We start from the raw sequence: 23,870 nt of genomic DNA on the forward strand, positions 1-23,870 counted from the left end.
CCATTCCTAGTTCCCTTATCCCTATCTTTTTCCACTTTAAAGGCTAGTTCCCCCAGACTCCTTTGTAGGTATCTGTGGTCAGGTGACCCATGTCTGGCTAATGAAAAATGAAAGTTTTCCCTTTACTGATAAAAGGAAAGAACTATTTTTCTTTGCCCCTGTCCCCTGTTTCGTGCTTAGAATAATGGTGTGATGTCTGGAATTATAGCAGTCATCTTGTGACCATGAACGAGTATAAGAATGCCCCAAATATTTCATAGTATATTCTTATACTAAAAAGAGTATTATCATTTTATACATTATATACAAGTACATATTCAATAAAGAGCTGTTAGACTTAACTTAAAAACTTCATTCTGCAAACTCTCAAGCCTCTGAGTTTTGTTGTTGCTTTATTAAATACTGGATGGATAAATAGAATATTTATAAAATATACGCATGGCATAAAGAAAAACAATACACTGACCAGCTAGGTAATCGCCACCCAGCCTAAGAAAAAGGACAACCTCAGAGGCAAGCTTTATCCTAGATTTTATGTTTATCCATCTTTTGCCATTTTAATAATCCCCTTTGCTTTCTTTTGTTCATCTTTATCCCTTTTGAAAGGCTAGGAATTAAGACCTTTAGCTTTTTTCCTCCATTCATGTTGCTAATGTATGAAACACTTTGGTCCCAACACACTTTATCTTTTAAAATTCAGGAGACAGCCTGACAGCTTCCCTCCCTTCTCAAATTACAAGGCAAAGAGAAAGGTGCAACATTAAAATCAGCAGGTTTTTTAAAGTTCTCTTTATATTGGTAATCAAAAGACTTCAGGAGGACCACAGTTCATCTTTTCAGAGCTAGTTAGATAAACAGAGGTACACACGGGATGTGGAGGAGATTGTATTTAGAGAAGAAGGGAGAAACAGAAGCCTGCCCCTGTCAAGCCCCCTGAATTTCGGGGCTGTTCTGATTGGCAGGTCTAGTGAAAGAGCAGGGGACCTACTAGGCAAAACCCACTGTGAGGGTTGGTCTTTGTATTTAGAGAACAAACTTTGAGGTTTCCGAAGGGGTTCCCCTGCCCCTCCCTCAGCTCAGTCCTAGGCAGGCAGACCCCTACCCAAGCCTCCCTCCTGAGATCCTGCATATGCTTTCTTGCTAAATGACTCTGCACCGTTATCTCCTCACGGGATACATCTGTTGGGTGCCTTGCATCCTCAGCTCTGCTTTCATCTCTTCATATCACAACACATTGTTTCCTCCAGCCCTGGTGCCAGGGTGGAAGGGAGCCATCCCGCCCGGACGCACTCAGAGATTGGCAGCGAATGAATGATTGGCAGCGGGTATCTCTGTCAGGGCTTTGGCATGCTGCAGAGTAGAAGCCCTGTGCTAATGAATGCCATCTACACCTACCAGATGTGCCACTGGGTGACATGCCAGATCTTTTACATAATGCCATTCTGCCGGACACGAGACAGCTGGGGGAGGGGAGTATATTTTAATGCCGTGGGGTGCGAGTGGGTCTGTCATTAGTTTTTACTTCAGATCTCCCGCCACCACCCATACACCCAATCAGCTCCCCTTACAGTAGGCTAAAACCTACAGCTGAGGGCATCTCTGGAGAGTTTGAGCTCCCTGAACAGATCCCTTGGCTCTCTCCCATATTCTCACACCTTTTTCCTTCCTTGAGTTTGCTCCCCTCTCCTATTCAAACTCAGGAAAAGGGAATGTTATTTTTTTAAGTTAAAGATATAAAAACACTGGCAGGATCTGAAATGAAAAGAGGGGGGAGAAACCACACTTCCTACCCCTCCCCCCCAATCTCTCCTTCCCTATGCTAAATGTGCAAGAGCTTTCTTCACCCCATCCCCTTCCTCTTCCACCGTCCACTGGAAACTAGTGTGTTTATCCCCAAGGGTGATATCCTGTCAGTGCCTGTCCCACGTTCTGGCTGAGTAGTTGTCTTAGTGTGTAGGTGTCCAAAAATCCATGCCGTTGGAGAGGAATGTTTCCTGAAGTGGGATGGACAAAGTGGGAGGAAAGGGAAATGAGAAAACCACTTCTGACAGTTAGCGGGTGCGAGCACTCGGAGCGTTTGGGCTTCCCACCCCCACCCACCCCACCGACCCCCACCCCAACGCTGCCCAGCTCTCCACACCCAGGCTGGTATAGATGAAGGAATTGCCTAGTAGGACCCTGCGCTTTCACTAGACCTGCCAATCAGAACAGCCCCGAAATTCAGGGGGCTTGACAGGGGCAGGCTTCTGCTTCTCCCCAAGGGCCAAACCCCCTCACCCACTCGCACACACACTCAAGCACTCGGGCCGCTCCCGCGCTCAGACCCCTGTCCTTTGCCCCCTTTGGGCTGAGCCGCCAGGCCCCTTCCCTTGCATCCGCACCCCGCCCGCTGCCGAGGCTCCAGATGGCGGCTCCTCACGCTGGGCTCGAGGCCCCCAGACACCGCCCAGCAGCAGCCGGCGGTCGCTCCCTCCCTCCCTCCCAGCTGCTGCGGCAGAGACCGGGAAGGACCGCTCTGCGAAGAGCGCAGGCTCGTCCACCGGCTCTGATAGGGGCAGCGCCCGGCAGCCGAGGGGCACGCAGGAGCTGTGCTCACGGGGAAGGAGCCCTGCAGGCCCCAGGTGAGGAAGCCGAGTCGGAGGGTGCAGGGAAAGAAGGGAGAACCTGACCAGTGTCATAGCGCCCTCACACCCCCCTCACTGTCCCCTGACCTTCTTCCCGCACCACCTCCCAGTACCCCGAGCAGCAGCTGGGCCGGAGCACCCGCGGGAGCGCGAGGAGCGGCTTCGCAGCCGCCAGGAGGGGGCGCCAGCTCCCCCAAGCTGGGGCTGTAGGGCGGGCTTTGCAGGGGATCCCACCCGCAGCCCAGTGGGAGGCTGCTTCGGCCGGAAGGGTGCCCCCTTCTGCCAGAGAGCGGTAATGCCCACCAGCTGTGACCACTTCCTTCCCCATTTCTCCTCTCTTCCTACCCCTCTCTCTCATTTCCTATTTGCTTCCCTTTTTTTCTTGCTTGCCAGGTTCCCTTCTTACCCTCCGCCTCCCTCCTTCCATTCTGGAACTTGCCTCTCCTTCCCTCGTCCCTTCACTGGCTCAGGGTTTGTCCGCCCACTGGGGGATGATGGAAGGGGAATGGATCTCAGGCCTAGACTCCGGCTCCTCTCCACAGATGCTTCTCTGGGTGCCCGAGTAAGCAGCCCTGAGACTGGCGGCTCGCGGGGTTGTGCTCATTCTCTTACTGGCCAGGGGCTGGCGACTCTTTATTTGCCGGTGAGTGACGTGACGCGTTCGGGAACAGCGCTTCCCCTGAACAGGTAGTTCGGAATTGATTCCTCTTGGAGGATGCAGGTATTAAGTTCAGAGCCTTGGTACTGAGCCCCTTTCTTCCACCCAAAAGTCGGACCACTCAGGGGCATCTTCCCCTTACACATATCCTAAAAACCAAGTCTGTCTCCCGGGACAGTTCTCACTGCTTTCTCCTCCAAAGCAGTTCTGCTGGGTGCGGGGGGGGGGGGGGGGGAAGGGGTGCGAGGGAGGCACTAAAAGGCCACTGCGCCTGGCGTCGGCGCCCATCTGAGGTCCTCTCTAATCCCCCGTGTTCTGGCGCGTGCCCACAGACCCTCTGCTCACCCCTGCGCCGCAGCCCTTGGGCATTAGACCCCCGAGAGCACGTTCTGTAAGCTCCCAGCACAAATCCCCTCAGAAACATTAATCACAACCACCAGTGAATGCAAAATGTGTGCCCATGCCGTGTCTGCTTTTTAATCCCGAATGTAATTCTGGAAAGCAGCATCAGAAAGGGGCTTTATTAATCCCTTACACGAACAAATACAATCTCTGACCTACTAGACTTGTTTTCCTGCAATTTCACGAAGATTTAGACTCACTAGAGGAATGTTCAAAGACAGGAAAACTGTGAGAGAAGACTTGTGGTGCATTAATGCAATAATGGGGTGCACTTCAGCCAAAAGGCAAACCTGTTGGGGAGTGGAATCACTGGCCAGGGGTCCTGAAATTCTGCAGGGGCCGCAGCAGAGTGGGGGTGGTAGGTGAGAGGGGCAAGGGAGAGTGAGCTGGGTGGCAGGCACCTAGCAAGGTTGGGAGCCTGAGAGGAAACCCAGTTCTCTCACCTCTGCAGGTTTGGGACCCAAGTGACCTCATCTCGGGGGATGCCTCCTTATGAAGGCACTAGGAGAAGCAGAGGGGCCCACCCACAGCACACAGGGGTCAGGGTTTGATCCCTCCCCCCAGGCCTGTTCCTCACATTTGAGATTTCACTATCATGTTCAATTAATCCTATTTCCCTTCTCCCATTTTGTTCAAAACCATCTCCTAGTCCTTCATAATCGTAATCTGCACCATTGCCTTTTATCTGTGATTAAGTAGAAAATCGAAAAAGATAATGGAGGGTCAGGCTAATAAATTAGTGTTAGGAACCGACAGACAGACAGACAGACGGGGCTGTTTGGGTGGGCACTGCCAATCGAGCCTGGTGGGGGCCGCCACCGGCTGCGCAGGAAGGGGTTGAGAAAAGGCGCTTGGGTGCGCGCTGAGTGGAGCGTCTGCTCTGAAATAACCCCAGTGGGCGCAAGCAAAGACTTCTCACTGTACTAAGTGTAGAGTCTCCTGTGATTTTTAGCTTTTCCTGTTTGAGTCTAGAAAAAAAAAGAGAGGAAAGGAACTCCTATTTCTGTCAAAGAGGCCTCCCTCCTGGCAGATGAACAGATTTAAAGCCGGGTGTTTTTAGGCTGGGGTCTATTTCTTCCGGGGATGGAGAGTTAGATTTACTTTTGCATCCTTTGCTTCCCTCTCCACTTGCCTACTAGTCTGAGGGAGAGTGAGAAGAAGGGGAGAAGGAAGGGAGGGCGGAGAGAGAAAGAAAAAGAGAGATTGAGAGACTCTGTTATTATGATCATATCATAACTCCCTGGCCAAGGAGAAATTTTGTAACACAGAGTCGCTCTCTGCTCTCAGCAGAGGTGCAGGATGGTTCCGTATTCTTTTCTCCCTCCATGAAATCGATCACGCCTCCCAGACGGCTGAAGGAGGGCACTTTGCCACTCTTCACAGCTTTGCCCCAGCCTCTTTAGCTTTCAATTGAAAACCAATTAAAGGTTTCTATAAATCTGTTAGCTCCCCTTTTATCTGGGGACCCCTGATGCATGCGATACTGCCCTTTAGATGCCTCTTCCGTGTTTTGTTTTACAATTGTTGTATCAATATAATGCGGCCTTTCTTCTCCTGTCTCTATAGATACAGATACACAAGGAAAACCAAAGCTATTCAGTCTCCTCATTTGTCCAGCAGCCTAACAGTGGTGCCCTTTCTCTGCTGCTGCTTTCCCTGCTTCGGGAGCAGCAGTTATGGTAGAAGCAGATGGCTACTGATTGGGGGAGCTTTGTGGCTCTAATACTGAATACTTTATGGAAAAGGACTTTATCATGCTTCGCTGGGCAGAGGAACAAGGGGGTGAGATTTATGGCCAGGAAAAATAAATCTTTTCCAAGTTGTGGCTCCTTCTCACCAGTTGTCTCTTTTGCTGGTGGCGGGGGGGGGGGGGGTGGAAACACTGAGAAATTAGTTTTATTTTATTTTATTCTCTTTTCTGCTAACAGCACTTTTTAGTCAGAGTCTGAGAGGAGAGCAGACTAAGAGCCAGAGGTTTATGGAATACCTTAGGTGACCATTGCTGCATCAGCATTCTCTGCCCTCAGGGAAAAAGCAGAAGGGTATGGTCTTGAACGCGTCTGGGGCCATGTTTTCCCGGATGTCCCGTTAGTTGCTGGGTAAAACATCATCCTCCATTATCCTATTATCTATAGAGAACAAAAAGGGATGTTAGCGCTCCCATCCGAAAAATCAGAGAAGGTCACTGGTATTGAAGGAGTGGGGCCCTGATGAGGCATATGGTGATGTGGGTATGCTCCTCTACTCTGAAACGGTCTGAGCTGCAAGGATGATTAAGGGATGTCTGTGACTGTCAGTTTTTGGACTCCTAATTGAATTTTCAAGCTTTGGAGAATATAGATTCCAACACTCCACTGAAGGCCCAATTCACCCCAAGATAATTGATCCTTGCATCTTTTCTCTTTTCTTCCCCTCACCTAAGTTTTACTTCTCTTGAGTCAGATATGCCCTATATCTGTTGCAGGAATGTATCCCTTCTCCATATGCAGAGGGCTGCACCCCCTTGCTCCTCCTATTCCCAAAACCTGTTCCCTAGAGCAGTGCCACTCTCTCTTCCATCTCTTCCCTTAGATCTTCCCCTCCCAGGGGCCATGACTAAAGACACAGAAATACTCCCAACATCGGGAGCCAGGCACTGGCAGCCAGGCACAGAGACATGGAAGCCAATTCCAATCCTAGGTCCCCCATGCCACTTCAGACAGACTCCTTGTCTCCTTAGTATTTGGAATGACATTTTCTAGTAAAGAAACATTTGTTCAGAATCTTTCATGTTCTAAGCTCCTTCTCCCTGCCTTTCCTATTCTTTTACCTTGTCCCTAGAAACTGAAGAGGAAAGGCTAGATAGAAGGAAAGGCATGCAGCTTCCGGAAGTGTCCTCTAACTTTCTGCCACAAGCTAGTTCTTCCCAATTCTGCAGGCACTATCACCCCACATAGCCACACACACCCTTGTGCACTGTTTCTCTCTGAAGAGGAGAAAAAGCGGAGCAGAAAAACCAGGACTTATAAATTACATTTACCTAGATTTCAAAGTGGCAGGCCCTGAGATACCTTAAATAATTAACTGTTTGGGCTCTTACTGTGTGCTAGGCTGAATGCTCTGCCAGGCTTATCGCATTTAATTATGACCCTCCGAGTCAAACACTATTCTCTCTAGTTCACAGATCCCCTTTCTTCACAGAAAACAGAAGCACAGAGAGGCTAACTAATCCAAGCAAGTAGTCCAGCTGGGATCTGAACCCAGGCTTGCTCTTGCAATATCCATAGCCACTCTATGAGATAAATGTTGTTTTTGCTATTTTACAAATGAGGAAACTAAAGTTCAGAGAGGGTGGGTGATTTGCTCAAAGACCCACAGCCAGTAGATTGCAGATCTGGGGTTCAAACATAAGTGTTTAGGATCCCAAATTCCGGGCTCTTAACCACTGCCTCTCGGATCCTTCACAAGAAAGAGCAATAAGGAGGCCACAACTGACCTCTGAGGCCGGGAACTTGCCTGGGCGGGAGATTTCGCAGAGCTTGAAGCTGTAGGCGTGCGGCGAACACAACGCGTCCGCTCCGGGCTGCGGCTGCGCCGAAAGCCGCGAACAGCCCGGGGAGGAAGCTCAGCCCCGCAGCCCTGGCCGGGAGAGGGACTCCGTCGGCCGTGCGGCCCACAATGCTCCGCGCGCAGCCCGCGTGCGGGCGTCGGGGGCGGGGCCAGAAGATAGTCGGTGTGGACTCGCGCTGCTCGAAGGCCCAGCCAGCAGGGCAGCTTCCCGCCGGGGGTGTAGGGGAGGGCCGGAGCCTCCCACTCAGCCCCGGGGCCTCCCGCTGCGGAGCCGCCGCCCTTCGAGGGAGAGGAGGGGCAGCGCGGCTCGGAGGCCCTGAGCCCTGGTTCCCCAGGTTTCTCTGGCCACCCAGACTTCGGCTTTCTGGCCACAGCTCTTGAATTAACCAGCGAGGCATTCACATACTCTTTGTCCTACGTTTGGGGTCGCAGGACCCCAGCCCTTGCTGCCCTGACTAACCGGCGTTTCTAACGTGGCGCCGCTGTCAGTTCTAACGGAAGGACTCCCTGGCGGAAGAGGGATCGAAATCTAATCGGCCTCCCGGCACAAAACTGCCTCTTCCGAAATAAAGAGGGGAGGAGGGAATGGGGATTGCCGCCTGTGCTTGGAACATTCGGGCCCTTCCTTTGGCAGTAGAAGGGATCCCTGAACACCTGAACAGATTCCTCCCGCCTCCTTTATCATCCAGTACCTCCTTCTGGTTTCCCTAGAAACTTCGAGAAATCCTTTAGCCTTCACTGAGTGGCTTCGAATGCGGGTGCACAATACAATTCCCACATTTTCTAAAAAGGAAATGAAGGCAATGTCACTAACAGTAGCCATAGCCAGCACTGAAAGAGCTGTTTACTATGTTCCAGGCATTGTTCTCTGCACTCGCTAAATATCACCTCACCCCTCGCAATGACTTTACGAGGAGAATTTCCTTTACCCCTCCCGCTTCTCAGATGAAGGCCTGAAGCACAGACCGGTTAAATTACCTGCCCAACGTCAGGGGCTGGGATTCAAACCCGGGGAGTTTCGTTCCCCTGGTGGAGGTGGGGCCTGAACCTGAGTTGTAGGTCCTTCTTGGGTCAGTTCTCCAGACATCTGAGTCAAGAAGGCTCCCTAATAAAGGCACTGCGACCTCTCTGGGATGTTCAAGGCTGCAATGAAACTAACCCCAGCTCTTGGAAGTAATCCCTTACCATCTGCTCAGGAATTGGCTTTCCAAAACGCGTTCACCCTCGTTCTTAGTCCTCACCGCGACCAGACCCGGGAGGCAGCCCTTTCCAGCCCTAGTTTGCTGAGGAGGAAAGCCAAGGCTGGGCGAGGTCACTGGCAACCCAGCCCGTAAGAGGTGAGAACATAAGCCCATGCCTCTGAAAAGGCTCGGAGGAGACCTACTGCAGGAGGACGTGTGAAGGGGGTGGGGAGGAGGGTGGTGGCAGTGGTAAAAAGAGCATTGCTGCTCCCTCAAGCCCAGCCTTCAGGACGCCTTTCTGCCCGCGGCGCCTAGCAGGAGACAGGAGTTGGCAATGATTCCAGGGAGGCGGCAGGAGGCTGGAGAACGTGGAAAACGTGGTGCTTCTTCCTGCTTAGTCCAGGGCGTATGGGAAGCACACCTAGCACACCGCGTGGCCTCTTCTGGCCCCCACGTTCAGAGTTTGCGCTGACTGCTTCTAAAAGAGACACCCCCAGTGAAGGTGGCAAGTCTTGTTCTTCCCAGGTCCCATCCAGTGTCGGGGCTCTGTACTCTTTGGTGACTCATCCCAAACGTAGTGGGAGCCGTACCTGCCCTTCCCGGTACTGTGGGGGTAGTGACCTCCTGAGTCTCTCTCAGGGAGACCTCGTTAGCCCCACAATGAAGCCCATCTCTGTCATTTGGCCTTCTCTGCACTCTTAGCTCTGTCGCTGAGCTCTTTACTGAGACATCAACACCAGGGACTCCAGACATCAGAAACTATCTGCCTATAGCAGACATAAGAATGGAAACAGCTACACTCTCAGTACATTGACTTCCTCAAGATATTTTCACACATTCAGATGATTCCCACTTGTCTGGAAACATTAACTTCCTAGGGCCCCAGGTAAACTGAGTCTAGAATGTAGATTATGCTATGAGGCATCTGATCACACATAGAAGGTAGTAGATACTCAGATCATGTGGGAAATATATTCTTTAGAACTCTATTCAGCTTTGCTCCTCCAGGAACAATTGCTCTTCTACAGGACTTCACACAGGCTATTTTCTCAAAACCATCCTACATGAAAACATGCAACAAGGAGCACTGACTACTCTGTGAACATGGAGCCAAGAAAAATGACAGTCCTGGAAGTTTTTTTTAAATTGCTACCCTCAACAGTATTCACTCCCAACCTGCATAAACACAACACACACACACACACACACACACACACACACACACACACTAAAGGACCATATCTGATTAGGTATAAAAATTGTTCAGACCTAAACTGAATTTTAGGCCTTCAGGAAATCTCAACATCCAGGTCATATTCAATATGTTTATTTTTCTTGGGCTTTGTGAATAATTTGTTTGATACTTCTGGATATTATTTTTTAAAATATGAATTTTCCTCAGAACTTTAGAGGAGATTATGAATTATATCTTAGTTACCTTTATATTAAATTACCAGAAGACTATCAAGTCAATCTGGGAACTGGTTTTTCAATCAGCAAGTTCAAGAGAACAAGTGTAACTTTCAATCCCCTTACCTGTTATTTCTGACATTTTGTAATGTATATACAGTAGTACTGTTTATAGTAGTCATGCAGTTACTGTTTTTTGTGACAAGTTGATCTTTGAATTCTCTGAGAGACCACTTGTTCAAGTATAATTGAAGAAAGACTTACATTGGTAGTTTTTAAGTGCTTATGAAAATCTACTAAAAGCTATAGGCTTTCCATATGATGCTTGGGGAGACATTCCCTCATTGATGCTAAATTAATATGCCTGGATTAAATCATGAAACACTGGCAGTTCATTTGAATTGAAATCATGAAAGATGGTTTTCACTCAAAGAGTCCAATATGTGGTATGACCAGGGGAACAGTTTAGGTATGAGAGCATAATCTGTGAAGAAATCAAACTATATTTTCAAGGCTCTAACAAAGCAATATGAATCGCTGCTGTTGTGGTTACTGATTGATATCTATTCCCCCAAATCCTTTTCATGTTTTTTTTTTTTCTTTTTTTGTCTCCCTTTTCCTTAGAAAAAATCAGATAAATCCTTCAGGAACGTATGCCATGGACAGATTCCAAACTAGAAAGTCCTGGGCATGTGTGCATTCTGCCTAGACCCCTTCCCAGGAGAGGAATGTGTTATGCTGCTCATCCCCCAGCAGCCCAATTTAAAATCAAAGTCCATACCTCAGAGAACTAGCTGGGATCAGATGCTATGTAATCTTCCTATTATGAATCCAATGTATGTCAATCAGCACCTGTCTTTTTTTTTTTTTTTTTTTAGATTTTATTTATTTATTTATTTGACAGAGACAGAGAGAGCAGGGAGAGGGAGAAGCAGGCTTCCTGCTGAGCCAGGAGCCCGATGTGGGACTCGATCCCAGGACCCTGGGATCATGACCTGAGCTGAAGGCAGTCGCTTAACCAAGTGAGCCACCCAGGCGCCCAGCACCTGTCTTTTTAACTCAGGAATTATACACAGCCTAAAACAGAGAGAAAAAGAGGTGGAACTCAAGTACTATTGAGATAATGTCCCTTCTCCTGGCTGTGTAAAGAAATTTGATGTAGAACCTCTCAACTTAGTGACATTTCCAAGGCCTAGACACAGTCTTCCTAAAATCTGATGCTCTCTCCCATTTGAGACTACTGGACAGCCCTTCATCTCCAGTATCCTGGCCCCACGGGGTGAGGAAGCTCTGAGTGGCTGACTGTGGCCCTGCTTACATTTCCTTCTGTCTACCTTACTCCTCCTGCTGAGACCTATTCAAGGGCTGTCGTGTCTGAGTCTGGGAAGGACATCATCACCCACAGATTTGACAAAACCGGGATATTCCCTGCCAGCTCTCTAGATATTGTATGGGGAATGGTATCAAAGCTGGGAGAATCTAAGGGGTCAGGATGCTGGATATTGGATCTGGTCCACAGGTCACACTCACACAGCTAAGCATGAGGCATTGATTTCAGATTTGTGGTAGTTGTCTTCAATATCACTTCAGTTTGCTAGCCCTGCTAGAAGTCATACTCAAAAGCCATTAAGCCAGTTAACTACAACTCAGATCCAGGAGAGGAAATGAATTACACAAAGTCCTCAAAGATTATCCAGCTCACAGCTGAACTCCCAAGAGAAGGGTGAGTGGAACTTGAGATCCCTCACAGAGAAGGTTATAAACTTGAGAAAGGTAGGTTATAATCATAATGACAATAGTTGTAGTATAGAAGCAGCATTAAAAACAGCTACCATTTATTGAGAAACAGGAAAAGCTGAAGCAAGAACAATGTGAGTCAGGAGTAATGATCCCTGAACTTGGGAGACTGGAGTCCCTTCTCCCAGGCTACCAAATTATCCATCCTTTGAGAGTCTGGCTATGCCAGGACCAGCCTGGGAAATATTCATTTATCACCTGATGAACCAACTGTAATACTTACGCAAGGAATAGACCCAAACTGAGATTACCATGTACACTTATAAAAAATGAAGCGCCCCCAATCCCTGTAAACTTTTTCCAGCTCAGCAAGTCTGCCTCTTCTTGTCTCTGAGTTATCCCTTAGATAGTTTCTTATTCTCCAAGGTGAGGCTGTGCAATGCAATATCCCACTGTGAAGTTCCATTCTTTACCTCCCCCAACCCTCACAGCCCTGTCCTGAGACCTCCCTGTGTGACATTGATAAGCTTAGGAAAAAGTTTCCACACACTGTTTCATTGGCCATCCTCTTGTCTTCCAGTGTATTCTCCCTTTCACCATGAATTGATTTTTTTTTTTAATTGGACAACTGAGGCTTTGCTGGTATAGTGCTTTGGAGGTAGGATTAGAGGGGGATGAACCAGGACCTGGAAAGGAAGAGAGAAAGAGAAACAATGTGTTTTCATTCTTAAAGGGTAATAATCCTTCTAAGTGAGTTATTCTTAGAGACTTCACTAGCCTCCTGTCACAGAAGCTGAAGGATTTTGGGCCCTACTTCTCTACCCTGGGAGGAAAAAGGACATTTCCATTCTAATACTCACTAAGAATCAGATTTTCTTTCTTCCCCTTTCTCCACCCTCTCACTTAGTTCATAAAAGGCACCACCTCAGGAATCATTCATCAACCTCTCTCCAGCCTTCTCTTCCAAAACAATACTGCAGTTGTCTACATGTGTATTTTTTACCATAACTGCATGAAGCCTTGCTAAAGGGAGCAAGGTGAACATACCTTCACTCTTCATTGTTATCTCTCTAATCATTTAATTGGAAATAAAATCCCATGGAAAAGTGCTCCAAATATAAACCCATTGTTCCATGTGAATTAGATTCAACTATTGACTGAGATGCATTTTTATAGTACTGTTTGAAACTGAATAAATGCCTCAATCCTTCATTTAGTATCAGTGAATTCCAGTAAGTAATAATGCGGAGTGATTTCAAAGTAGTTTATGCACCATTTTATCCCATAAATTTCTAGGGAAATAAAAGTAATTTGTAGATTTTTCTTTACATCCTATTAATAATTGTCATTAAGACCATTTATATTACCAAGCAAAATGTGCATCACTTAAAATACTGGAAAACCCTCAAAGTAGGAATGTCAGGCTTAATCTTACCCATATTTGTTTTTTGTTATAGCAGTCATTCAACACATAAGACAAAGAGTTGGTTGGATTCATAGAATGTTAGAAATTCTTTTATTTGGGGATTTTTGCCTGAAATTAGTAGGGAAAATCTTAAGTAGAGGGCAGAAAAGAGAAACTGAGAGTAAGTATCTGATGGTCAGATTCTCCATACATCTCTCCCTTCGTTGATGTATTGAACCTTAGCTATTTTCTGTCTTGGGATTTGGAAGGTCAAACTCCCCCACCCCCAACTTAAGTATCAGAAGCATTTTTTATTTTATACAAACTGGAGTCTAGGTTTCAGAACTTCAAAGGAGACATAGTCTAAATGTCCTGTATATTTAAGAAAAGAAAGGCCAGGGGAAAGAAAAAATGTGTTCCATTTAGAGTTTAAGGTTATCTAAATGCCCACACTCTGAAGTGGATGCTCTTATATTTACAATATGTAGGAGGATTTTTTTTAAGTGGCTTGAATGGACAGATGACTTTTTCTGGGAAAGGCAAACTTTTCTAAATAACAGCAAAAGAAGACTTTAAGGGTTGCTCTGTTCAACAGTTTAATGGAATTAGGGTCATGGGCACTGCCCGTGTTCACACATGCATAAGAGAAATGATAAGTTAAGATGAAATAAGCTTTTTCAGTTTAAGAAGCTTTGAAAAGTTAGTAGCTAACCTGGAAATGAAGGGGAAATTCATTTATAAGGATTTTTGCAACCCTTCTTTTGCTGAGTCCCGATTTAAACCGAGGCAGCAGCTCCGTCTGATCAGAAAAACTTGGAACTTAGGTGGGGAGGAGGGAGCTAACCAAGGCCGGGTGAAAATGGAGGGAAGGAGGCAGAGAGAGAAGAGAGAGATCAAGAAGAGAACTCACGTAGTGGAAAATTACTCCCACATCTTTATTTCTGCTCAGCAAAATCCTTCCCTGGCCTCCTTGGACTGCGGGCGTGCCGAGGAAGGGCGCTCCTTGCTGCCCCACTGGGTTCCGGAGGGAGGTCTCACAGTCGTGAGCGGCTCAAACCAACACTAAGCACCTTTTCCTTTTAAGCTGTTCTTTGCCAACCCCCAAACCACTTACCTTATTTTAACACTGGATAAAAACGAGACTGTCTCCTCCTTAAGTCATGGTTCTGCTCGGTCCACTTCAGCAGGCGACACAATCCGATTTATCCTGAAGCTAACAGATTGTCCTCTTCAAAGTAGCGGTGTTGTGGGTGGGGCTGAGACAGTGGAGCCGCCTATACACTCAAAGGTCTTTCTTCCCATAGGAGTTGAGAGTTGAAAGGCGAAGAAGAACCCAGAGATCCCCCAGCGAAAATGTGTTGCGGACCCTGTTGAAGGAGTCAACTTTCAGGCTGTTAAAGTCCTCAAGTCATTAGCATCAGCTGCGGCACTGGAGGGGCAAGCCAGCGCCTCTAAGTGGCTTAGCGCGCAAACGAGGCTCCCGAGAACACCGCGGCAACCCCATCCGCTCTTCCACCACCGGCTGGATGTAAATTGCTCTCCGGAGCCCATCTTGGTAATAATTTTTACTTTGACTACCCCCCTCCGAGGTCTTAGAATACGGGCCGCCCGCAACATGGGACCCCCTCGGGGACTACGAAAAACGCGCCAGGCAGCGAGCGGAAAGGCAGGAACATCTTGAGTCTAGTAACCGGGGTTCTTCCCACCGATCTCCCCTCACCTTTCCCTGCCCAGGTACTCGAGTTCTGGGACCAGATGACCCCAGTAAATCCCCTGCCGTGGTCTGGCGGCGTCCTCGCTCCATCCTCCTCACCCCATCTCTGGGTCCCCGGGAAGACTGAGCCAAGTTCTCACCAAAGCGCATCCTTTCTGACTCTTGCTCGGAAGGGGTTGGTAGGGTGAGCGCTCCAAGAGAGAGCGGGCGCCGGCTTATCACCCTCAGGGAACTAGCTGCGCAAATCAGCGGGGGCTCAATGGCCAGGGAATCTCTAGGGGCTAATCCGCAACCCCCCACCCCTTTACTGAACTCAGACTCCGGAAGTGCGCGCGGGCTCCGTGCGCGCGCTGGGTGGCCAGCTCTCTGCCAGAGGTTCCCCAAGTGCCGAGACAAACGGAGAAAGGCCCGCTCCAGTTCTTTTGGTACTTCCCTTTCCGACCCCGAAACTGATTTTTCCCTCCTCACAGTCCCAGAGGGCCGAAGCTAATTTAGGAGGAGGCGGGCCGGGCTGCACTCAGAGAGGCTTTGCCACTTGGGGAAGGTACTCAGGACCTGAGGGGCGCGGGCAGGCCAGAGAGACCGCTGCGAGGCAGGCGGCGCCGAAGGGAGCGCCCAGCCCAGCAAAGAGTTAAAGGGAGGGGACGTGGGCTGTCACGCGTCATTGGGCAGATTATGTGCAGCAAACAAAAAGTGTGTGTCTGCGTGCCAGTCAGTCACTGCATCGGGTCCATCTGTACAACTCTCTCCGCGCGCTCTCGCTGTCTTGCTCTCGCTCTCTCGCTCTCCCCTCTTACTCTCTCCTCATCTCTCTCACCCTATCTCTCCCTCTCTCTCTCTCTCTTTCTCTCTCTCTCTCTCTCCCCCCTCTTTAGGCACAGCCTACCAGACAGCAACACCAACACCTCTTGACATGGAAATGCACTGATACAATAGGCAAAAGAAACCACTCGATTGCATCTCCCGGTTCCAGGTGGCCTTATTTGGGCGATTCGTTCCTGACCTTATTCCTGGTAAGTCTCTGTGCTTAGATGTGGGAGGGGGATGGGGAGGAAAGCAGGTTTGGTAGGGAGAGTGGAAAATTTTGTCGTCCGTCTCGTCATCCACCAGAAGAGAGGGAAACATAATTGTTGAGGGGATCTCTACTGGCAATAAGATTATACAAAGGGAGGAGCGGGTGGGGATCACTTTGCGGGAGAAGCAAGCGACTGGGGAGCGCGCGGCCGCCAGACAATGCCTGCCTACGGAGAGGGCGAGCGGCCGGCGGCAGCGACGCGCTCTCGGCGAGCCCCGCGGGCTCTGGGGAGGATCCCCCGGGCGACGGGAGCTGGGGCCTAGAGCAGGCTGCAGAGCTCGGAAGGGCTGGGTGGCGGAGGCGACCGCACGCCGGCGGGCGAGCCCAAGCTCCCGCCCAGCGGTTATTGTGGCCAGCTCGTGGCGGCCGCCGCGGCGACGCGAACCCCTATTAGCGCGGCGTAGCAAGGATCTTTTCACCGCATTGTTAGGTAGAACTGCATTTTAATGATTGCGTCCCTGCTGTTGCCCGAAGTGACTGGGCGACCTCCCGGCACAATGAAACGCCTGTGTGAAAGAGACTTTTAAAGGGAAGAGAGAAATTGAGGCATAAAACGCTGAATTGAGGAAACTGAAAAGGAGAGAATAGGATTCGTTGAAAAGGAGATGAGAGATTCTGAAGGTTTTTGTTTTTTTTTTAACGTATTTAAATTTTCATTTAGAGATCAGAAAGGCTACCGTGTGTGGGGTAAAAATACCCAGAGACAGATGCTGTAATATAGTAAAGTAAGTTTCTACTTTATGGATATTTCCTCTTATTTCTGTCTGGCAGAAACAGCCCAATACTTGACATTTGGAGGATGTAGCAGAGTGAATGGAAAAAAAGGCTGACCAAAGTTTCATGCTCTGTTAGCTAGAAAGGAAAAAAAAAGAAGCAGCAGCAGCCGCTCTACCTTGTAATCACATTTGCAAGATTAATTGGTTAATAGGCATTAAGATAAAAATGGACATTACTAATATTATTCCATAATGAACAGCTTCTCAGGAAAAGAATTAGGTCTACTCTTTCCTGCTACTTAAATTATACAAAGCATACATAAATTACTGCCTCTGGCGACGTTATTAGGGAAAACCCAACTTGGGGGAATCTTTTAATCAGTCAGAGTTAACAATGCAGTTAGTTCAAAGCCAGTTTAAAATTTAAATACCTGCTTTGTTTTTTTAAAAAAATGACAAGTTTTGTAGGGGTGTCCAGTGGCATAGGAAGGAAAATGTCTTTTTATGATAGCTTAACAGAGCCCTCCAGCAGGGTATTAAACTTTCTAAATTGCTGTGGATTAAACAGTCAGAGAGCCCACAGAGGTCTACCCAAACAGGGTCATATCTGGGGGAATGAGAATTCACCAGTCACTACACCTGCAGTATTTCAATCAGGGGACACTTCAGGCCTGCCCTGTACCTGCTCACTTCATGAGGCACATGCAACTCAACCCACCCCCTTGTACAACAAGGTAACTGGGATTCACCCTCATCCATAAATAAGCGTGTCGAGAAAAAAATAATTACCTCCGCTTGCTGCTTTTAATTAAAGCCTCGGAGGGACAGTGTTGGATTATGGTAATGAACAGACCTACGTCCCCTCTTGTAGGCTGCAGAGAAAGGTTAGCTGACACAGAATCAGTGGCCCTGACACTCGACTTGAAATCCATTCGCCATGCTCGGCTGTCTCTGCTGCTCACTAAGGCTGCTCCCCTCTTTGGAAGAAAGAAAAAATCAACTCCTGGGCACCCAGTTCAATACATAAGAAGAGAGGAGAGGAGCTTTCTCCCAAGGATTGGAAGTTTCTTTCAGTCGGGAAAAGTCTATAGGCTAGTAAAAAAAAATCCTATTGTTCTCCCCAACTTTATCCCCCAAATCCTGGCCCATCCTCCCCCAAGGTAATGCAAAAAACTGATCTGTCTTTCCTAGCCCTGTTTTCCTTCTCAAAAGCGGTCCACTCTGAGATCCCAAGATTCCAATTATTTTAAAAAGGCGCGGGGTAGGGCGGGAGTACTCCTCAGTTGGCATTTTCAAAATATACCAGATTTAATCTGCTACTGGTTTTATTTTTGAAATCAATGCTATGCAAAAAGTCAAATTCAAGAAAAAATTCAAGAAAATATGTCTATAGTTGAAATGTTCTGCCTGGATTCATAGAGGGGAAAAGGAGTAAATAAGGAGTAATATAAGTTGTTTCCTTATCCTGTGTATCTGTCACCAGTGATGGAGGATTCAGGCATCCAGCGAGGCATCTGGGATGGAGATGCCAAGGCTGTCCAGCAATGTCTGACAGATATTTTTACCAGTGTTTACACCACCTGCGACATCCCTGAGAATGCTATATTCGGTCCCTGCATCCTGAGCCATACTTCCCTGTATGACAGCATAGCTTTCATAGCTCTCAAGTCCACAGACAAGAGAACAGTCCCCTATATCTTCCGGGTAAGTCTTGGCCAGTGCTGCATCGGGTATGAGGGTAATCCCATGTTGAAAATTGACCAAGGATCATTCTAATGACAAGCTGAGATAGTTTCTGAATGTAGAAAGTAAAATAATGTGAGACATCCTATTTTACACACCAAAAAAAAAAAAAAAGAAGAAGAAGAAGAAAAGAAAAGGAATATTAAACTCAAATTATTGTCAATTGATTTCTGGAATAAATGACAAAATTTTATTTGGAATGCCAGGTATATCTAAATCACTGCCTCAGTTCTGGGCTTTCCTGATGATGAACACAACTTCCTTAACTCTTTGGGAGATTTCAACTAGGGTGGAACCTATTTGCATACTAAGTACTTTCTGTAAGGACTTTTATTGTAAGTATTGGGTGCATTTGTGTTCCAACCTAGGAGGCCTTCTTTTCCTCTAAATGTTACTCTTTCTAGGAAGCTAGCTAGTCCCAGAATTTGTATTTAATGAAAATGTTAATGGCTTGACAAGAAAACATCATTAAATTCATATGTTTGAGTTTCAAGATATAAGTCCTCCCACTTTCTATTCTTTCTTTACAAAGAAAATCTATTAATTGTTTAAGGCAAAATTAGGAAGATGAATGAATGCCACGGAATAGTTTCTAAGATCTAAGCTTGCTTTTTAACTTCCGAAGCAAACAAAATTCCTCACAGTTTTGTAATGTGGGATAATTGAGAAGTGAATTCTCAAGAGGGTAACACTGATTTGAATTGTAAGGAGAAATTCCCCCATTTGATATTCAACCAGTATATGAAAACCACAGCTTAATCTATATGATTGACACAGTGTTTCAAAGGGCAGTTATCTTGCCTGCTGGTTGCAAACACAAAGATGGGTGCCAACTTGGGTCACGGTTAATCTTGATCTCAGATAATTCTTCGGAAAAGAATAACAAAAAGGAAACCGTCCTGGTTCCTCTGGCTTCATTCTCTCACGAGGGTCTCCCTCCCCCCCCCCCTACCTTCTTGTATTCTTTCCTTTTTTCTAAACTGTAGGTAGACACCTCAGCGGCAAATGGTTCTTCAGAAGGTCTCATGTGGCTGCGACTTGTCCAGTCAGCCAGAGATAAAGAAGAGCAGAACCTTGAAGCCTATATAAAAAACGGACAGCTGTTTTACCGCTCTCTCCGCAGGATTGCCAAAGACGAGGAATTACTAGTTTGGTATGGGAAAGAACTGATTGAGTTACTCTTGCTCTGCCCCTCTAGATCCCACAGCAAAATGAATGGTAGGTTGGCTCGCGACCCGCGACGGGGCCCTTCGCTAGCGGGGGAGACGCAGGGGGAGGCGGGGGCTCACTCTGGCGCACTGGCGCCTTTCCTCCCTTAGGGCGTCTGCTGGGAAACTTCAGAGGTATGGTCCGCAATGCAGCTGGGACCGATAGATGAGAATAAACCGGGGGACATTGGCTTGGTTACTGCACTCCCCTCTGATTTGGAGGGGAAGTTAGATCAGGTCGGACAGGATACTCTTTTCTCAGGCGATGGATTTGTGAAGAGGGTGATGGCAAACTGGTCTGGAGACTATGCTTAGTAATCATGTGGTGTGCGTGTGTGCGCGCGCGCACGTGTGTGTGTGTGTGTGTGTGTGTGTGGTGTTTTTTCACTAAGCAGGGTCGTCCCCTTACACATGCCTGGAATGCAGCCAACGTTTCCAGTTTGAGTTCCCCTACGTGGCGCATCTGCGCTTCCGCTGCCCCAAGAGACTTCACAGCGCTGATGCCAGCCCCCAAGAAGAGCAAGGCGGCGGCGTGGGCACCAAGGATCACGGGGGCGGGGGCGGGGGCAAGGACCCGCAGCAGCAGCAGCAGCAAGAGGCGCCCTTGGGCCCTGGCCCCAAGTTCGGCAAAGCCGGCCCCATCCACCACTACCCCGCCCCTTCCCCCGAGGGCAGTAACCAGCCTGCGGCTGGCAGCGGCGGCGGCGGCGCCAAGCCCTCCACGGACTTTCACAACCTGGCCCGGGAGCTCGAAAACTCGGGGGGAGGCAACAGCTGCTCCCCGGCCCGGAGCCTCGGTAGCGGCGGCGGCCACCAGGAGGCGGAGCTGAGTCCCGACGGCAACGCCATGGGCGGCGGCAAGGGGAAGAGGAAATTCCCGGAGGAGGCGGCGGAGGGGGGCGGCGGCGTGGGGCTGGCGGGGGGCCGGGGTCGCTTCGCCGAGCGGCCCCTGCCCGCCTCCAAGGAGGACTTGGTGTGCACGCCGCAGCAGTACCGCGCCTCGGGCAGCTACTTCAGCCTGGAAGAGAACGGCCGCCTTTTCGCGCCGCCCAGCCCCGAGACGGGCGAGGCGAAGCGCAGCGCCTTCGTGGAGGTGAAGAAGGCGGCCCGAGCGGCAGGTCTGCAGGAGGACGCGGCCGCCGACGGCGGGGGCGCGGCCGCCGAGGACCAGGACCGCGGCGGCGGCGGCGGCGCCTCCACGCCCGCGGCCGCTTCGCCGGCAGGCGCCGACAAGCTGCTGGCCCCGCGGCCTGGGGGCCCTCTGCCTAGCCGGCTGGACGGCGGCAGCCCGGCGCGGGGCAGTGCCTTCACCTCGGTGCCGCAGCTGGGCGGCGCGGGCAGCGGCGGCGCGGGCGGCGGCGCGGGCGCGGGGGCCTCCGGCGGCGCGGGCGGCGGCCAGGGTGCCGCCTCGGACGAGCGCAAGAGCGCCTTCTCGCAGCCGGCGCGCTCCTTCTCACAGCTGTCCCCGCTGGTGCTGGGCCAGAAGCTGAGCGCGCTCGAGCCGTGCCACCCCGGCGACGGGGTGGGCCCCACCAGACTCTACCCCTCCGCCACCGACCCTCTGGCCGTGAAGCTGCAGGGGGCCGCGGACCTGAACGGAGGTTGCGGGGCCCTGCCGAGCGGCGGCGGCGGCGGCGGCCTGCCCAAACAGAACCCCTTCCTCTACGCCACCGCCTTCTGGCCCAAGAGCTCGGCGGCGGCGGCGGCGGCGGCGGCGGCGGCCGCGGGGCCCCTGCAGTTGCAGCTGCCCTCTGCGCTCACGCTGCTGCCGCCCTCCTTCACCTCGCTGTGTCTGCCCGCGCAGAACTGGTGCGCCAAGTGCAATGCCTCCTTCCGCATGACCTCCGACCTGGTGTACCACATGCGGTCGCATCACAAAAAGGAGTACGCGATGGAGCCCTTGGTGAAGCGGCGGCGGGAGGAGAAACTCAAGTGCCCCATCTGCAATGAGTCCTTCAGGGAGCGCCACCACCTCTCCAGGCACATGACCTCGCATAATTGACACGGAAAGGACCCTAGCTTTCCACGCGCGCACACTCACAGTCAAGCCACCTGCAGGAAAAACACGCGAGGACCTCCACCACTTCCTTGTGACCTGAAACGTTGCACCCAGAGACAGAAACACACACTCAAACATACACGTGCCACCTCCAACCTTTTCATTTACATGTTTACCTGTGACCTACATTACACACACACACACACAAGACAGGATGGTGGATTTTTGATTGGGCGGGTTGTTCAAGGGGTTTTCTTTTGAATGCACGCATTTTCACTTTCCAAAAACAAAGGTACATTTTTTAAAATGTCATATATTGCAACATATTGATGCATTTGTCATACGTTTCTACTTAAATTATTAAGCACTTACGGTTTAGATGTAATAATTATATGTAAGGGCAAAATTTATTTTAGATATAAAGTAAAGGAGGAGGGTGAGATGCTTTCTGCATTTCTTGATGACAGTTTGTGTTCTTACAAAAATAAATAAAATGAAGAAAAAGGGGTCACCATTCAATTTAAGTTTCCAGGGGGAAGTGCATGTATCATGAAATGATTATGGACTTCAATGAAGAATGTCATCATTATGTAAATATGTATTTCCTTTTAATACAAAGTGTAATTTTGTGCCAGTGAAATGGAGTCTGAATAGTTATGTGTTTCTTTTATCCCTGGAAAGATTTATTAAACTTTATAGATTATCCAGGTATTGTTGGATGCTTTGACAATAAATGACTATTTTCTTCAAAGCAATTATTTGGAAAGTGTTTTTAAGTTTTTTGTTTTTTGGGTTTTTTTTTTTTGTGGCTAAGGTCTACACTTTGAGTAGATACCATCTATTTTCATTGAGTCTCTGAAAAGAAGAGAAGAGATAGCAGAAGAGAGCGATAATAAACCCTGTCCCACTTACATTTACTTACTCTAAGCCAACATTGAACCTAAAAGGGAAAAGATAAAGTTTGATTATTGTTTGTAAAACCTTTAGCTGGAAAGTTTTGGGCTTCTTCATCAAAGGACAAATCATTTAGACAAAGATGTCTGCCATGAAGCTAACCTGTCAGTGGGATGTCAGCATTCTTTTCAGCAGCAGGATAATTAGCATCTTCACAAGTGGCCAGAGACAATTTTCAGGCCTTGATCAGAGAAGCCAGATGAAACACCCACTTTAATTCTATGAGTGATGCCCACATGAAGGAGTATCTTGTGCTCTAGAACCCTTCAGCATTCTGTCATTATCCATTAAGAGACCCAATGGGGAGTTTCTTTAGAAACCAAGGTGAAATGACCATGACAGTCTATGTATTGCTGAGCCCAGCCTTCTTTCTAAAGGCTTGAGCAGCTGCAAAGCCTCTGGAAAAAACCCAGTCCTAGAGCATTATGATACAGAAGAACCTGATAATTTTCCTCCCCTTCCTGATCTTCCTCTTATGAAAAGTCTCTCTGAACTTTTCATATACTGACAACAATTCTTAGTTAAGTTGTTCAGCAACCATTAGGTGCAAAAACATAAAAATGATGAGCTTTTAGGTCTTAGGGTAGCCTGCACTTAATCTATTCTCTTCAGAGTCATTCTAGAAATGCTCTACTAACAGACACTACCCTGGCTTATCTATCACAGGAGGTGTTCTTTCCCACTTTGTCCTCCACATCTGGTCAGTCCTCCACTATGTCAGAAGGAGGACACCTGTGAGAAAGTCTGAAATGAGAAACTTGCACAGTCTCATTGAAGACATTCAATGGCTTCCCCTCTAAAAGGATTTGAAAGCCTTGTTAGCTTAAGGTGACTACAGAACAAGTTATGATTAGGGCAGACAGCAAGTAAAGACCAGGGGTAGGGTAAAGAGATATATCCATTGTGTGACCCCTGTTGGGTGAAAAAGCAGGTTGACTCCCTTATCTAAGGACTTTTCTGTGCCACATTTCTCTGAGGCCTGCTCTCAGTTTTCCTGGGCAACAGTTGAATGATCTGAAATGATCTAATGCCCAGCAAAGTAGAATGAGAACAGTACAAAATTTCAGTTTTAACTGCTCTTCATGACTAATATGACTCTGCATCATCACTGGCAACATTTGATTTAGCTGCATTCTGGTTTTTTCATCTATACAATAAGGGAGATGGGTTCTGCTATCTTTAAACTACTTCCAGCACTGGGGAATTGTTTTTTGCAATGGGTTAATCAGGCCCCAATAAAATCTAAAGGGAGACGTGTAGAGAAAAGACCAAGATTGGTCATGAAGCAAATCTGATGGCAAGAAGTAAGAAAGATATTTGGTGGCAAATGAAAGATGGGCCTCAAGAGATCCTTAAATCACAATGCTTGAGAGGCTAACTAAATTGTCCATACCTGGAATACTAGTGGATCTCTGGAGCAAAAGTATCTTTAAAACCAGCCAACCAGCCAACAACACAGGTTGCTTGGGCCTAACTTTCCAAAACAAACAAACAA

The 23,870-nt window shown here is 48.5% G+C and overlaps 1 protein-coding gene and 1 long non-coding RNA gene across 5 annotated transcripts; one reads left to right on the plus strand and one right to left on the minus strand.

The window, feature by feature from the left end:
* Positions 1–2,500: 2,500 nt before the first annotated feature.
* Positions 2,501–22,168, plus strand: PRDM8 (PR/SET domain 8). Of its 4 annotated transcripts, none has more exons than XM_045880919.3 (7): positions 2,501–2,621; positions 14,271–14,521; positions 15,556–15,693; positions 16,417–16,480; positions 17,955–18,175; positions 19,201–19,432; positions 19,818–22,168. In XM_045880919.3, coding segments are annotated over exons 4-7 (2,061 nt in total). In that variant the 5' UTR covers positions 2,501–2,621; positions 14,271–14,521; positions 15,556–15,693; positions 16,417–16,479; the 3' UTR covers positions 21,425–22,168. The 4 variants fall into 4 exon arrangements, with proteins under 4 accessions (XP_045736875.2, XP_045736874.2, XP_064440749.1 ...); XM_045880918.3 differs by lacking the exon at positions 2,501–2,621 and adding an exon at positions 2,934–3,267; XM_064584679.1 differs by lacking the exons at positions 2,501–2,621; positions 14,271–14,521 and having other exon boundaries at positions 15,020–15,693.
* Positions 11,638–14,275, minus strand: LOC129045985 (uncharacterized). The gene is made up of 2 exons (XR_008506574.2): positions 14,081–14,275; positions 11,638–12,247 (listed from the first exon to the last, which is right to left on the minus strand). It is a non-coding gene; the product is annotated as an uncharacterized LOC129045985 (long non-coding RNA).
* Positions 22,169–23,870: the final 1,702 nt, after the last annotated feature.

Source organism: Mirounga angustirostris, unplaced genomic scaffold (assembly GCF_029215605.1).
Source record: "Mirounga angustirostris isolate CCGP_5_RB_7025 unplaced genomic scaffold, mMirAng1.0.hap1 SCAF_2, whole genome shotgun sequence".
Lineage (NCBI taxonomy): Eukaryota > Metazoa > Chordata > Mammalia > Carnivora > Phocidae > Mirounga > Mirounga angustirostris.

Coding starts and splice junctions, on each gene's coding strand:
- PRDM8 (XM_045880919.3), top strand. Junction 18,176..19,200: donor CAGTCCCCTATATCTTCCGG/GTAAGTCTTGGC, acceptor TCTAAACTGTAG/GTAGACACCTCAGCGGCAAA. Junction 19,433..19,817: donor ATCCCACAGCAAAATGAATG/GTAGGTTGGCTC, acceptor TTCACTAAGCAG/GGTCGTCCCCTTACACATGC.